Source organism: Poecilia reticulata, chromosome 17 (assembly GCF_904066995.2).
Source record: "Poecilia reticulata chromosome 17, P_reticulata-male-v2, whole genome shotgun sequence".
NCBI classification, from domain to species: Eukaryota; Metazoa; Chordata; class Actinopteri; order Cyprinodontiformes; family Poeciliidae; genus Poecilia; species Poecilia reticulata.
Genome location: NC_088846.1, coordinates 7761299 through 7776640, shown reverse-complemented (window position 1 = coordinate 7776640; position 15342 = coordinate 7761299). Strand labels below are relative to the sequence as shown.

The window sequence follows — 15342 nt, the reverse complement described above, 5'->3', positions numbered from 1 at the left end:
TATCGCATAATAGCCTGCACCATGGAAATGCACCAGCAGAAATGCCGCCTGCTGAATAATGGGTAGCGTCAGGTTTGGTCTTTTGGAGGTAAATAATGCCGGGACACACGATGAAGGTGACTAGGTCTGAATAAAGCTGTGCAGTGTTATAGTAATGTAATTCCTGCCAGGATGTTACAGTAAAGATAAACGATTTCCCCACAGTTATTGGTATCCTCACAACTTATTGACATTTTGCGCCGACTGAAAAATGATTTGATTAAATATAATTGTCTAATATGCTTTTGGGCAGATTTGTTAGCAACCTTAAGGAGGCCATTAATGCTTGCATTATAAAGTGTTTAATCCTAATTAGTATCAAAGATGCCTTCAAACCTTTCATCAGCTGTTTCTGTTGTTGAGAAATTGTTAGCAATGCATCGCTCCGAAATCACTACTTCTTCACAACTTCTTTTTCTGTTTAATTATTGGCTTGGTTGACAGAGGAATCCATCTCAATGAGAGAAAGCCCAGATGGAGAACTGAAGGGAGATTAGAATTGAGAGGAACTGCGTAGGAACGCAAAGGTCAGGCTAAGTCTGAGAAGATCCTAAAGACAAATTTAGATACATGTCAGTGAAAGGCTACAAGATCCATCTCCAAACAGTTGCCAACTTTATTTGAAAGTGCAAGGTTCTTTGGACAGTAAATATTTCAGACAGAACAAACTCCTGCCTAAGATCAGTAGGCTGTCAGCGATCAGTAGCGCACTGCTGGCGGATACTTGATGTAACGAGGAGCAGAAAGCCGAGGTCGTTGTTTCTCCCTACATCCAGCCAGAGTTTACGCAGCAGGTTCTGGTACCGCTAAAAGGAAAAAGTAACCCGGTTCTGATCATATGAACACAATCAATTCTGTGTGCATCGTGGTGACGCGCAGTGGCAGGTTCATGGATTTAAAAAAAAAATGTTTACGCAGATAAAAACAGCGCAAAAATGAGAAACAGAGACTCCACCATAATACCGACATTTATTATGGTGCGTCAGATCCGCTGCGTTTAACCTTTGAGTGACGTTTAATTTCATATTCAAAATATTTAAAGCTAGCTTGAATAATATTTATATTAAATGCTTCCTTAAGACAATTGAGCAGGAAGTTTTTAAAGAGGGCTAAAGGGGGGCCAGTGATGATCTTGGGGTGTTTCACCAAAATAATGTTTAAAGTACACTGTAAAATATGCAAATGTCACCAAAATACCCTCAAATAATAAAAATCTGAGCCACACGAGTAAATTGTCCTACATGCTTCAAAAATGTTCACTAATATTAAAAGTTCTCTAGTATTAAAAATAATCTGTGACAGAAACTTTTTTTTGTAAACAGCTGAAGTTCAGTTTGGAGTCCACGCTTCAGCTGCTGCAGCTCATATAAACTTTTTAGCCAATAGCAAAACGGGGCTTTGAGCGGAAAATCTTTAAACTAAGATACGATACGCTACAACTTTATCAATCCCTCACAGGTGAAATTACAGTTGACACAGCAGACATTTACAAGTTGCGTGAATGACTCATTAGCTGTTAAATATCTCACTGTCTTCGTCGAACGCCGAAGTTGTTGTGCATGTTGGGAAAACAACATGTGGCTGATTTGTAAAGGCAGAGAAGGTTCTGGTAAAGTCCGGAGAAGGAGACATAGACACCGACTCTCAGCTGTTGATCGTATTAAGGAGAGGTGCTGAGCCAGGTCAGGCTTTCATTGCCTTTATAACATTATTATCCCGACTCCATTGTGCTAATCTGCTTCTGCAGTAGCCAGACCAGTCTTTGTTCTTTAAAAAAATATATTTTGCTCACAACGGACCGTTTTCGTAGCGATTATCCTACCTTTGGTGCGTTGATCCCTCTCTTCATGGCCCGTGTCGATCTGAAGTGAGACTTCCCTACCGCAGCCTGACAACCGACCTCATTTTCAATGTTAGCATAACTGTGTTTTCTGGCAGCAGAAGCAGACATCGCTGCCAATATCCATCACTATGTATAAAGCCGGGGTAATTGATGGCCAAAGGAAGTGAGAAAAATGAATGTCGATGAGGTTTTTGGGATATATATTAAAAAAAAAAGACTAGCTTTGAGCTTTTCGTGTTTTAACATTGACACATTTCTTTTTTTTTTTTGCTTTCATGTTAATTCAGACTTATTTGCATCCTTCGAAGATGCTTTAAAAGTGCAGCATCAGTAGCTGTGACAGCGCAAATCAAAGAGGCAGGAGTCAGAGCCGACTACAAACATTGCTACTGACAGCCGGCGATTTGTGCCAAATTAATATCACGCAAAAATGATTTACATTTTTAGTTCACAGTGGAAGTTTCTCAGTTTCTCTGAGTGTTTCTAAGTTATTTCAACACAGCCTCTGCAAGACGACCCTTATTAAATTAGCAGACCGTGCTTTAGCTTTAGTTTATGTGTCTGTTGACTCAAGCTGAGCCACCATTTGATGCCTCGCTTTCCCTCGTCAGGGTGGCTCCGTTATCTCTCGCCCTCTTCCTGCAAGAGGGTCGGCCCTTGTGGTCAGCTCAGATAACAGATAATATGGAGGGCATTGAAATAGATGGATTATACGGACGGGGGTTCGGGGGACGTGTTTATTGGGTGGATGAAATGACAGGATTTTCATCGCTATCTCTGGCATTCGCTCTTTTAAGCCCCTCTCGTCGGATTCGGCAGAGCTCTCGTCTCTTTTGTTCTCTCTGGCCATCATATTCAGCCTCTCTGCAGTGTTTACTTCTTTTTCTATTATATCATATTACCCTCCACCCTCCTCCGATCATTCTCTACCTTTATGTGCCTCTTTTGTTCTGCTTGTGTCTGTATCATATTTCTCCCCTCCATCTCGCTCCTCTCGTTCTCTGACCCCTCTTTCTGTTTTTGTCGCCCTTCAGTGGAGCAGGCTGGAGTGCAGCGGTTCAATTTGTAATGCTACCTATGGAATAAGAATGGCACCAAAAAAAAAAGAGAGCTAAAGAGCCTAAATGTGTCCTTTTTCATGGAGTTGAAAATATCAGGTCAGAGCGTACGACTGGGAGTTTGTCATTATTTGGAATGGCTCTTTCACACGTTCAATTACCCTACTGAAAATATCAAGCGGGGCTTTTAACTGGGAATGGTGACCGTGCACAGGGGCAGTAATGGAGATTCTTTTTTTTTTTTTTACCTTACCCGTATGCTTGAGTCTCATTTCCTTCTTGACGTCAACGCGTCCTCTTTCTCTAGAGGTGGCACAGTCTAGTGGAGCCATTTTGTAGAATGGTGGCATTTAGGTGGGGCTTTTAGGTGCTTTCCCAATTTTGTGAGCTGCGACCGTTTGGGTAAAGATTTTATTCTGGCCAAAATTGGAATCCACAAATAGAGACACATGCTTTTTTTTGCTTATGAAAGGCATTTGTAAAAGTATTCACAGGATGGATTTTTTTTTCTAATTTTGTCACATTTCTATGTTAGATTCACCAACTACTGATTTAAGTTCATACATAATAAGCAGGGGGTTTGATTTTAGTGCATGTTTACATGATGGCCTCATGTGGCTCCTTTAGATCTGTCAGCCTGACAACAATGATCGGAATCTACCCGTTCTACCACATTCCCAAAGGCTGGTTCGCACTGAAATATTTTTATGCCAATTTTTTCTCCTTTTTTTCTCCTTCTGACAATCTTAAGAACATCCAGATTGTTAGAACGGCTCTTAAGATGATATTAAGTAATATTTCTGCAACGTGTGGTGAGTTAAGAGTGACCTGGTTCACTTGGAAGGACGTCTGGATCACGGCAATCTAAAATCAAAATCGGGGGATATTAAACATGTTGGATTGTCTTGGCCCTATATTGCAACGCATGTGTGTGTGTGTTTGTGTCCTAATGACAAGAGAGGATGCAGCCTGTTGAATGTGACGGGTAGCCAATCAGGAAGCGCGGTGACGTTTCAAACTGCAGAACAGCCGCCACGACTGCTTTGCGTTACCAAGAAGAAAAAAAAGGAAGAAAAACTGATCAACTCTCCATAGTGTTTCAAGTTAGCAGCCTTTTCTTTCTGCATTGTTATCGCTTACAACTCAAAACTTGCTCTTACTTCACGTTTGATCTCGCGAGGTTTTCCACGACTTCCTGTCTGAATGTTTATAAATGAAATGGGTTCGTGTGTGGTGGTTTGCTCCTGGACATCACACTTTACAACCAAACCTGTTATACCTCAGATATTTTATTGCCGTGTGTGGCCTCGTAAGGTTTTACAAGTCTGCGATTTTAAAACCTCGCTGCGTGAACCTGGGATAAGAAACTCGATGTGGTTCCATAAGACGCGTTTTTCCAGTGGTCGTCTGACAGGAGGCGGTTCAAACCCTGGACAGTTCGCCTGTTCATCATCACAGGGCAACACTCAGATTTAACCCTGCAGTTCAACAAATTTAAATCAAAGCTTTCATTTTGTTTTCCTGATTCCGTTGAAGCACATGCAACGAACCGCTTGTCCTCTCCAGATATTTTGCTGTGGCTTTGAATAGTGACAGACAGAAACGGTTAATTACCTCATCCTAATTTACTTATCAGTTCTTAGGAAATGAGGACAGAGCTTCTCTTAGCATGACTTTCACACTCGAGGGAAGGTTTGTCCAATGTTATCATCCCATTTTAACAAGGTCAGTCACTTCAGCTCTGGGGGAAAAAAAACAAAAAAAACAGCTGGAGGCATTTTGAGGATAATCCGGTATTGTTGCCAAGCATTTTAACAGCATGCTGTCCCTTTTTTTTTTTTTTTTTTCGCTTCAGATTATGTTGCCGTTTGTTACGCAATGTGTCAGTTTTCAGTAAGGGCCACAACAAAATCTTGTCATTCTCGATTTTTCCGTTTTCTTTCTGCATGTGCGCCCCCCTCCATCTCTTTCCTTTCACACACAAGCAGAGGTACACTCACACACTCTGCCCCCAAAACTGCATTACATCATTAGCAGTGATGAGGTGCTGTGGCGTGGAGTGACCTGCGGCACGAGAACTGATCACGTTGTCAATTAGTTCTCTGTTGTTCCGCTAATTACTCTGTCAGGCTCTATTGATGCTTCAAAAAGATTCACAGGTGTTGGGGAGGAGAGAAAAAAAACAAAAACTGACTCTGTGTGGGGCCAGCAGGTCAGTGAGTCGTTTCAGTTTGGTGAGGACTGATTAGGTTTACAGAGTGGTGAGACTCTGATGTTTCTGCAGGGTCGAGGTGGTGAGGAAGTTGACTTGCTAGATGATTTCCAAAGGGTGTAGAGGTTTCCCCATCTCCCTCAGTGGGATGTCCCACATGTTCCCTCTGCTTGAACTCACACAGCAGAATTTTAATTCCAAGACCTGAAGCTCCTCGGTGACCTATTTACTCAGATCTGGGTCCATGTTGTGACACCATGCAATAAAGAGGCGTGTTACTGCACACTCGGGTATGAATTCAATACTTTTTAAGTTTGAGATATAAAACGTTTAAGTGTGTTTGTGTTTTTCCTTTGAATTATTTTGTTCAAACGTAAAGGCACAGCTCTCTGCAAAACACTTTATTCACATATTAATATGATTTGTGTACATTTTTTCTAAATAAAGTAGCTTGGGAGCAAATTGAAACAAAATCTTCTCAGAGGTAGTACGGAGAAACTGTGATGCCAAAAATAAAACCAAATTTGGTAATACTTTATTTGAAGGGGTGTGCATAAGACTGACATTACACTTAATGATTTAACAACGGTCATGAACATGAAGGAGTCTGAATGTTTACAACTGTTGTCATGAAGCGTCATTTGGTAAATGACACTTTTAACACAAAGTTGTAATAAAAGTTGCATTAAAAAGTCAATTAAAAGTGTCAACTTTGCATTAAAAAGAAAAGTGTCATTTCAAAATTTCATGAAGGAATCTGAAACTAAAGTTTAGATTTTACCACGCTAGTATCGATCCAATACAGATATCGACTTGGTATTGATATTATCGATATCCTGGATCGATCTGTCCGCCTGTACCGCACAAAAGTGTTTACATCTCTTGAGCTTTTCCACATAAGTAATTAATAACTGCATAGTGTAAGGGAACCATACTAACACGGTTTCCAAAAATATTTCTATATAAGGAAATTTGAAAAATATTTTATGCATTTGTGTTCAGATCCACTCTGATACCCCTAAATAAAATGCAGATTATCACCTTTGCCTCATTGTAATCATGCGCTCCATCAATCTGGTCTTTATGGAAGTGTGGCAATAATAATAAAAAAAACCCATTGCTGACAGAATTTGGGGTCAATTTTGAGTCCTGATTTTTACATACGCTCTCCATCCGGTCTGACTTGACCTGATCTGCGCTTTTCAAAAGACGAAATAGCAAAAATCTTAGTCTCTCGATGTTGGAAAGCCAGAAGAGACGATGTAAGTGCAGCATGAGGTTCTTTGACAAATTGTTGACTTTGGAGCTAAATACCGAATACAGAGGACACTGAAGTTTGTGGAACTTCACTGAAAATGCAGAAGCTGAGTTGGTCGGACCAAATAATAAATAGAAGGAAATGGTGTTTTTTTTTTACCTGGAAATTAAACTTTCACTCCAGATTGAAACCACCTGTAACTAATGTGATGTATTGTGTGTTCTTCATGTCTCCCTTTTCCAAAAAAAACCTTGTTAGATTTTCCCCTCCTGTTCTCTCCAATCCCCGTAAGCCATTTATCTTTCCCTCTGTGTGTGAACAGATTCCTCCTATTTCTCCTTTTTTTCCCCTGACAGTAATCCGACATCCTCTGGGCTGTTTTTGTTCCTCACCTTCAGCCCCATCTCTACATGCAGCTACTTGATGTTAACAACATTTGGCCTCCTTCCTCAGTTTGCAGCGAGGTGTCCGCGCGAGCGCTCATGTTGCATTCGGTCGTAGCTCGGTCTCCCACCGGCTGCTGGGGAAAATAACGGGCGCTCACCACCACCGAGACAACGTTTTGACACCAGCAAGCAGACGGGACCGGCCTGTCCTTCGCTGAGAAAACGGCCTCTCTCGCAGAGTTAGCGTAGCTGCCTCGCAGAAAGCAGACCGGCGATAATAATCCTGCTTCCAGCCAGCTTTGTTTGTCTGCTGTAAACAATCTCCCGTCATAAAAGACGTTAGGGTTTGGCCGTTTCTGTAATGCGCCGTGCGTCCGCCTCACAGCTCGTGGGCACACGCGTCTGTTTGTACACATGTCGGGGCGCGTCTCTGGTTATAACAATGCCTGATGAATGAGGGGCCGCCATGATGGCACAGGGCTCCATTAACACGTGCTGCTCGGCTACTCGCCGCAATCCGTCACACTCTGCATACACGCAGCGGAGGCAATCAGTGGGGTGATTTAACGGCATCTGGTCTGTGTTTACGGCTAGTCGAAGGAGTTTGTCATTTTACGTCTTTCGTTTTCGGTCGGGCGCCAGAACGGACGAAAGAAAACACGACTGCCGACGTTGCAGTTGTGAAATTTGTCGTTTGCGAAGGTGTTAAACAGGAATGGGTGTCAAACTCCAGTCCTCAAGGGCCTCTGTCCTGCAGTTTTTAGATGTACCACAGGTACAAAACACTGGAATGAAATGGCTTAATTACCTCCTCCTTGTGTAGATCAGTTCTCCAGAGCCTTGCTAATGACCTAATTATTCTATTCAGGTGTGGTGCAGCAGAGGCACATTTAAAAGTTGCAGGACAGCGGCCCTCCAGGACTGCAGTTTGACACCTGTGGGTTAGAGGTAGCTAAAAAAAATTTTTTTTATAGAATTTCAATTTTACCGCAACTTCCCAAAAGCCCCTGTGGCGTATTTCTCAAAATCATGAGGAAATCTTTGCCCAATTGTAGTTAATTTCCTTCCCATCTCAAGACACGGCCTCTTAAAGGTTTCTAACCAACACATTGAATACCATATCTGGCATTCCCCATCACACAGACCTAACAGAGAATTTCTTTTCACACTCACACTGTCCACATGCCAACCATCCTCTTATTGTCTAAGAATCTGCGCTTTTCCTTAATTGACCAGACCCAGCACAAAACGTTTTGTCTCAAACATTTTCCAAGGACACAGAGTTCACACTTTGATGAGACTCTACAGCCCTTCACCATTAAAACCAGCTCCAGTGATAAAAAGGCGACTTTTTTATGTGTTTTTTTTATATACTAAAAAACCTGCACAGGTTTTTTAGTATATAAAAACTGGTCTCCACGGGTCTGGCTCGTGGAGACCAGTGACCCATGAAATCATTGTGGACAGGACAGTTTCCTTTTAAATAGCTTTTTAAAATGTCACCAATACTGAAAATAGCTAACTTTTTGAATCTTGACTCAGTTACAACTTCCACACTGATGACACTGAAGATTGTTGTTGTAGATCTGATGCTACCCTCATTGGAAAACATTTCAATAAAGCTAAAATTTGATGATTCTGGCAAGCAGATAATTTTTGTGGAGCATTAATTTGAAGCTAAGCTTGGTGCATTGCATGGTGTGGAGACTGTTACACCCATGAGTCCTAATCCAGACTCTAGGACTCTAGTATGTCTTCCCCTCTTCTCTCGCTGATCATTTTCTGTCAGATCTGCTGCAAATAAACCACACGTCCCTTTAAATTGGATATCTTCCATATTTAGGCAAAGTTTTGAACTGAACACGGTTCAAGGACACTTTAAACGGTTTACTTTGTCAGCACGGCGTGTTGTTATCGACACGGAGAGAATTCATCAACAGTTATGAGCTGTGTGTTTAATGTTAGATACGAATGCTGCACATTTATGTTTACATTTCTTCATATCTCGTATTTATAGTTTCCTCTACTGATATTTTTCCACTACCATTACCATTTTTTAGTCTGTTTTTTTTTCCTCTTATTCCTCTGAAACCTTTTCTAAGACGGCTTTGTTATTAGACAAACATGCTTCACTAAGAAAAAAAAAATTTAATCAGTCTCTTTGTTTCAATAAGTGTACCCATGTTATTAAATGATATTTCCAATTGGCGGCACACTTCAGATGACTTTCAAAAATGTCAATTTAGAAGGTTTTAAATATTTACTCTAGCAAGGTAATGTTATTCCTAGTGAATTTCAGTGTAGTTCTGTTCGATTTGGATAAAAACAGGCTATTTAAAAAGGCTGCATACCTGAGCTAAATACTGCAGAATCTCAGTACAGATATCACACTGACATCCGGTGCAACAGCAATTAAAGTTGAGCACATTTCTAACCCGGTTTTGTCTTTATTGTTTGTATCTTGCAGCTCAGCAGATGAGAAGTTTCGCTGGAACAACCAAGGTAATCTAAAATGTTGCGATCTATGTTTTTGATTCCTACATTTTTTTCCTGCATTTCACCTCTTGTAAAACTCAGCATATAGTCCGCAGCCCTTATTCGCATGGGGCGTGCGTCACCCGAGTGGCAGACAGAATCAATGGGCCTCCAGATCATTTAAAAGTCAAATGAAAACACCTCACCGAGCTTGACCACTTTTCTGACAGTGTTTTAGTTGGAAAAGGGGGGAAAAAAAGAAGAAAGAAACATGTTTGACACTTGGGTCAGTCCTCCTGCCTCTTTGTCAGCCTTGCTCAGATCTATAGGATGTGGAGAGCAGATTGATTGGCAGAGTGCACACTGGGTGACCTCTGCCAACAAAGAGGTGGCTAACACAACGATCCCAGAGGTTTTGTGGTGAAGGCTTTCACTGTCCGGCCTGCTGTGCTCTGGCCTGACCGCTCAGCTCAGTTTGCTCCACAATAAACCCATCTGTACTCCAATCAGACCTGTAATTGCGTCATCGCTGACAAATCATTGAAAAGTTGAAAAAAATACACACATACCATTTGTTCGGATAAAGTCATTATGACATTTCTGATCATCTATACGCTTATTAAGCTTAATAAAGCTAAAATTCACGACCTGCTGCTGCTTTTTATGCTTTTAGTTGTGCAAATCTAATGTTTTTTTAATATAATAAAAAAGCATCTCGAATGTTCTGTCAGGTTTTACACCACACCCCTTCGTTAGCAGAGATCCCAAGGAGTTTGCATTCTGGAAGCCAAACACTGAAGTGTGCAGAAATTTCAAATGACAACTAAAAACATGACTGTTTACTGTAGTATAAAGGTCAAAGATTAATTTGTCGTATCGTATTGTATCTTTTATCTCACTGTATCGTATCTTGGCTATTTATTTGTTTTCAATTAGATTTTTAATTCCTCTTTCTGTACGGCTTAAACTTTACTGTAATACAACTGCTTTGTTTTTAATGTAACTTTCTCTATCCGTGCTCCATTTTGTTTCTCTCCCTTTAAAGCACTTTGCTTACAAATAAATCTCCCTTGCCTCAATTCAATGAAACATCGCAGTCAGTCCTGAAAGTGTTTTCCTTTTTTTTTTTTGCCAATAGCAGCAGAGGCTTCTGTCTGCAAAGGCATGACTTGAAGTCAATAAAACAGGCCTCCTAAATCCTCCCACTAAGGCCGCTACTATTAACGTTCTCCTTCCATCTCCGTAAGAGATTAATGCTGCCGCTAAGACTCATTTGTAAGCTTTTATCTTCCTTGGCAGCCGTCTCTAACTGGAAAACACTGGCCGTGCCATCATGCTGTCTGACAGACAAACGGCTCGTATCTCAATACAACGGTGACCTCAGTCCCGTTTGATTTGTTGATAAATGATCAGATTTTTACCCTTAACCCACTGGGTTAATGGTGGCAGTGTTAAGAGAAAGTTTTTTACTGCCCCGCCCCCCTTACAGATTTCTTCAGTTTTTGCTCTTTTGTCAAACTTCATTGAAGATGATCAAGCAACATTTTAACGTCAAAGATAACATTAGAAGATACAAACGTAGTCAAATGGTGATTACATTTATTAAGGAAAAAGAGTTGTCCAAAACAGTAACAGTTATGGAAAAACTTCATAGCTGGTTGTGTCAACCTTGAATGACCATCAACCAATCACTTTGACTTTGCTATTTTTTTTTTCAGACCACATTCATGTCATGTTTTTAATGAAACAAAAATATTCAATTGCACCTCCTCAATTCTGCTTGAGAGAAAGGTCCAAGATATTTTGAATTGAACATTTTTTGAAAAGCTCTTTAAAATTAACACCTATCTGAATGCATTCTCAAAAATATGCCCTACATCTGTTTTTAAGTATATATATATAACTTTATAGAAGCCTTGTTTGCAATAGAGCCAAACAAAAAAGAAAGAAATATGAAGTCTTCAACACATTGCCTGGTTGTAAACTTGAAAAGTTTATTGAAGCTGCTGTATTATTACACTATTTTGGACACGTTTTTAACATTAATGTGACTTTTCTGTGTTTTCATCCAAATGTTTGATTTTCTTTTCTTTTGTCTCAAATTTTCAGTCGATTATTTATTGTTATACCCACGGTTATTAAATTAACACCTAGTTGTTAATAAAACCTTAAGATCTTTTTTGGGACCATAACCTGGGATTTCATGGAACCCACAGTAGGTGAAAAACATGCAAGTACACTCAGGTTAAATCCAGGAGTGCTGCTGTAATCATGCACCTTTAGAAATCTTAACATAGATGAAGACAGATCAGTCATTGTCTTTTCACTGTTTTGTGCACATGTAGATGGACAGAAGGACATAGAGGAGGAGCTGACGACCGGCCTGGAGCTCGTAGACTCGTGCATCAGGTCGCTTCAAGAGTCCGGCATCTTGGACTCGCAGGACGCTTCTACAGGAGACAGTAAGATAAATAAGTACTTCTGGTCTAATTTATAGTGCAAATATATTAATACACTTGAAATAGGACAAAAGTAACTCCCAGGTAACTTTTAAGTGAGACAGAAGAGCTTGTTTTAAGGTAATAATTCCTTAATATGCACCGATTTATCTGCCAGCCGATTTCCTTAGTTTTGGTAGATCTGTGGTCGGCCGATACTTGCATGTGAAGACGATCTGTTCTACCTCAGTAAAGGTCTGAAAATCAACCACTGTCCTCTTCTGCTCTCCTGTGTGAAAGCTTTGACTGACAGCCCAGCGCACCAGGTCATGTCTCCATGTACCAACTCAGTGACTTTCTTCTTATATTTAGCGACATTTTGGACAAAAAAAATTGATATCGGCCAAAATCGGAATCGACAGGTCAGGCTTTTTAAATCTCAGTAATCGACAATCAGCCAGAAAACTGCAATCATTGCACCGCTAATTCTCACATTGAGCTATTAGAAATTATTTTGGCAATCCGAACACCTTGAAAGCAGTAAACGGTCATCTGTTTTCATATCAGCCAGAGAGACTAAGAAAAATTAACTTTCAGCATCCATTTTCTCTTGCAACTTTCACACACATTGCTGTACTCTGGTGGCTTGATAAACTGCAGCTGAGCAAAGCCGCGTTAGAAATTGCCAGCAGGCTCAGGGGGGCCTTAAAAACACGGGTCGTTTTTAAATCCGCCGCGCGGCGATGTCATGAAAACAGACGCGCTCACAGAGATCCCGAACCGCTCCCTGCGCCTTCCCGCTCCGCTGTGATCTCCCCGCGCTCGGTCCTGGAGATGATACCCGTGTCTTCGCTACACTCGACCCCTGTGGGGGTGAGGTAGCTGTCAGAAGACACGCAGCGCTGTGCCAGTAGCTTGATATGCTAATCCATCCTCGCTGAGATGTCAGCTGGCCTGCTGTTAACAGAGCGGAGAGGAGAGGCAAACACACAAATATGTGGCTACTGTACTCTGCACACGCTCTGGAAAAAAAGACATGTGTGTGTGTGCGCATGTGTGTGCGTGTGCACACTAATAGTGGGAAATGCATACCTCTGCACTGAAGGCACCACAGACAGGTGTAGAGTCCTGCATGCAGTGATTGCCATTAGATACGTACATCACCATGCACCAAATACTGGTACCAGAAAATCTGCTTGATATTTATAATGTTCACATAACAGTTATGTAACTCACCACCTGATTTATCCCAGAAGAAGACGGATGAGGGAGAGAGAAGGTACAGACTGGACAGAAAGATGGAGAATGGATGGGGAGGGGAAAAAAAAGCAAAGTCGAGCTAAAATGTTGCTTATTTGCTTCATTTCCACCAACAATGCAAATGTGGCTGAGCAGTTTGTCAAACTCTTAAGAGTTTTCTCTGAAAGAAGGTGCAAGTTTTCAGGTTTTTAAAGTGCTGATTTTCCTTCAACAGCAAACAAGCTGCTCCAACCGAGGTTCATGTTCAAACACTCATCTCTATGTTTTGTTTACATGGTTCTGAACAGGAATGTTTTATTTTACATTTGCTCACTTCAGGCCTGATCAGAGTTCTGAGGCTGATTTCTGGTCACTTCTTTTTTTTTTTTAAACCAGTTTTAGCTGGTGGTGCTTCGCTATGACGAGTTAATATTATTCATCAAACGGGAAGTGACTGTCGTTTTTAAACAAATACAAAGTGATTTCAGGTTTTTTTTACTGTATGTGCAGTCAGCTCTACTAGCTGCCAATATTAGACTAGAAAACATAGTTTCTTACCTTAACAAATCAAATGTCCATTAAAGACAAAAGATGGAAACTGGGAAATTTTACTCAAGTGAGGATAACGACACTTCACAATAAAATTACTCAAGTAAAAGTAAAAAGTACAGCATAGTAAAAAGTTAATTTTTTCAAAAACGTTACTCGAGTAAATATAATTCACTAAATGTAGCTGGTTTCTACTGAACCCTGCACACAGGAGAGGGGCATCAGCAGAGTTTCTGTCTCATGCTGCTGAGCGGATCAGTGGGCCGACTACAGAGAGCATCTTCAGCCTTCACGCTGCTGCTGTTAGCCAGTGTGCATGTTAATCTGTGCGTCTCCTCTGCATTCACCCATTTGGGATCCACTTTTTTTCTTTTTTTTTTTTTTTTAATGCTTGCATTCCCGACTCAGCACATCCTCAGATGACCATCTAGAATATCTGTCTGAAATAGAAAACGGATGAAATATTAAAATGTGTCGATTGACGAAGAAAACCACTCTGCCTTTTGTGTGTGTGTGTGTGTGTTTGCGTGTGGGGGTGTCCGTGTGTGTGAGAGAGAGAGAAAAAAAGGAATGGAAGAAAACGAGCGGGTCTATCCGGGTCAGAATATCTACATGATTACATGCTTCAGGTGCACGCAGATGTGCTGTGTGCTAATGCGTGAGATCACAAGGCATGAGCCATCTGTGAGCGTGTACTCACTTAATTCTAATATAACCTGTGGATGAATGGCAAAAAAAAAAAAAATAAAAAAATAAAACTGCTAAGACGTGAAGATGGAGGGCATTTGGCTTCAGTGGTGCACGCCAGTTTCTCAAATGGATTCAGTGAAGCCTTCTGTGTTTGCCATCTGAGTGATAATGCATTTATGAAGCTTTCTTCTTTTTTTTTGATTCCCAAAAGGCTCCCCAAGCCATACGAAGCGCACCTTAAGTGACAAATAAACAGGGAAAAAAAAACTCAGGGAAAATAACCGCCGGCTTTGGGCATGTGTGCAAATACGCGTGAACGTGAATCCATGTAAAAACAAGCCTGGAGTGCAAAGTTGTCCGTTGGCCGTGCGATTTCTACACGCTCAACTTTCTGTCGATCTTTTGCGCGTGCGGCCTTGATGAGACGCGTCGCTCTTGACCGAGTCAACTTGAGGTACGTGGACCCCAGAGGTTAAGATCACGTTTTAAAGAGTGCGCCATCACCGTCTGCTCCGTCACTCGCTTCCTTCTAAAGCAATTTTTTTCTTTTTTTTGTTTTGTTTCTTCACTGTGGTCAAGCTTTATTTTCCAGCCTTCTTTATCTAGAGACTCCTTTTTGCCCTAGGCAGCTGATTTAATCTATCAGCGGATGCTAGCCGCCGCGCTCTCCTTTAATCATCGCCAACATGCAAAGACTCTTTGTGTCTTCATGTGCTTTTCAGGGTTTTATTTATTTATTTTTTTTAGGGACGCACAATATTGGATTTTTGTTGAGAATCCGATAGGCCGATACGCTAAAACTCATTTGGCCGATTGCCGATACCAATACCGATATTTTTTTCCTATACATACTTACTCAACCTATATGGTTTTCTCTACTGTGGAAATAAATCACATTCTCTTTGTCAATTTAGCCTGCTACCAATTTAGCCTGAAAAGGAGGCTGAAAATGATGCAACACTTCCAACTTTCATTAAGTTTAATGTCAAATTTATTCATGACATTTGCTCTCTAAGACGATGACAACATTGAAATTTAAAAATGTGTAAATCGTCACAAAACTAAACTCAACTTGTTCACAAGCAACAAGTGAAAAGCTCATCAGTCGTGCTTTAACACTTAACAGTCTCTTATGATGTTGTGCTGCAGGCATCA

General features: G+C 40.9%; 1 protein-coding gene across 5 annotated transcripts in view; it reads left to right on the top strand.

Annotated features, from left to right (window-relative positions):
- Positions 1-15342, top strand: part of ctnnd2b (catenin (cadherin-associated protein), delta 2b) — a 176720-nt gene that overhangs the window by 92767 nt on the left and 68611 nt on the right. For all 5 annotated transcript variants that reach the window (XM_017310043.2, XM_081598154.1, XM_081598153.1 and 2 more), the window contains exons 4-5: positions 9264-9298; positions 11617-11733. In XM_017310043.2, the coding sequence (XP_017165532.1) occupies positions 9264-9298; positions 11617-11733 (152 nt within the window). The remainder of the gene's footprint in view (positions 1-9263; positions 9299-11616; positions 11734-15342) is intronic.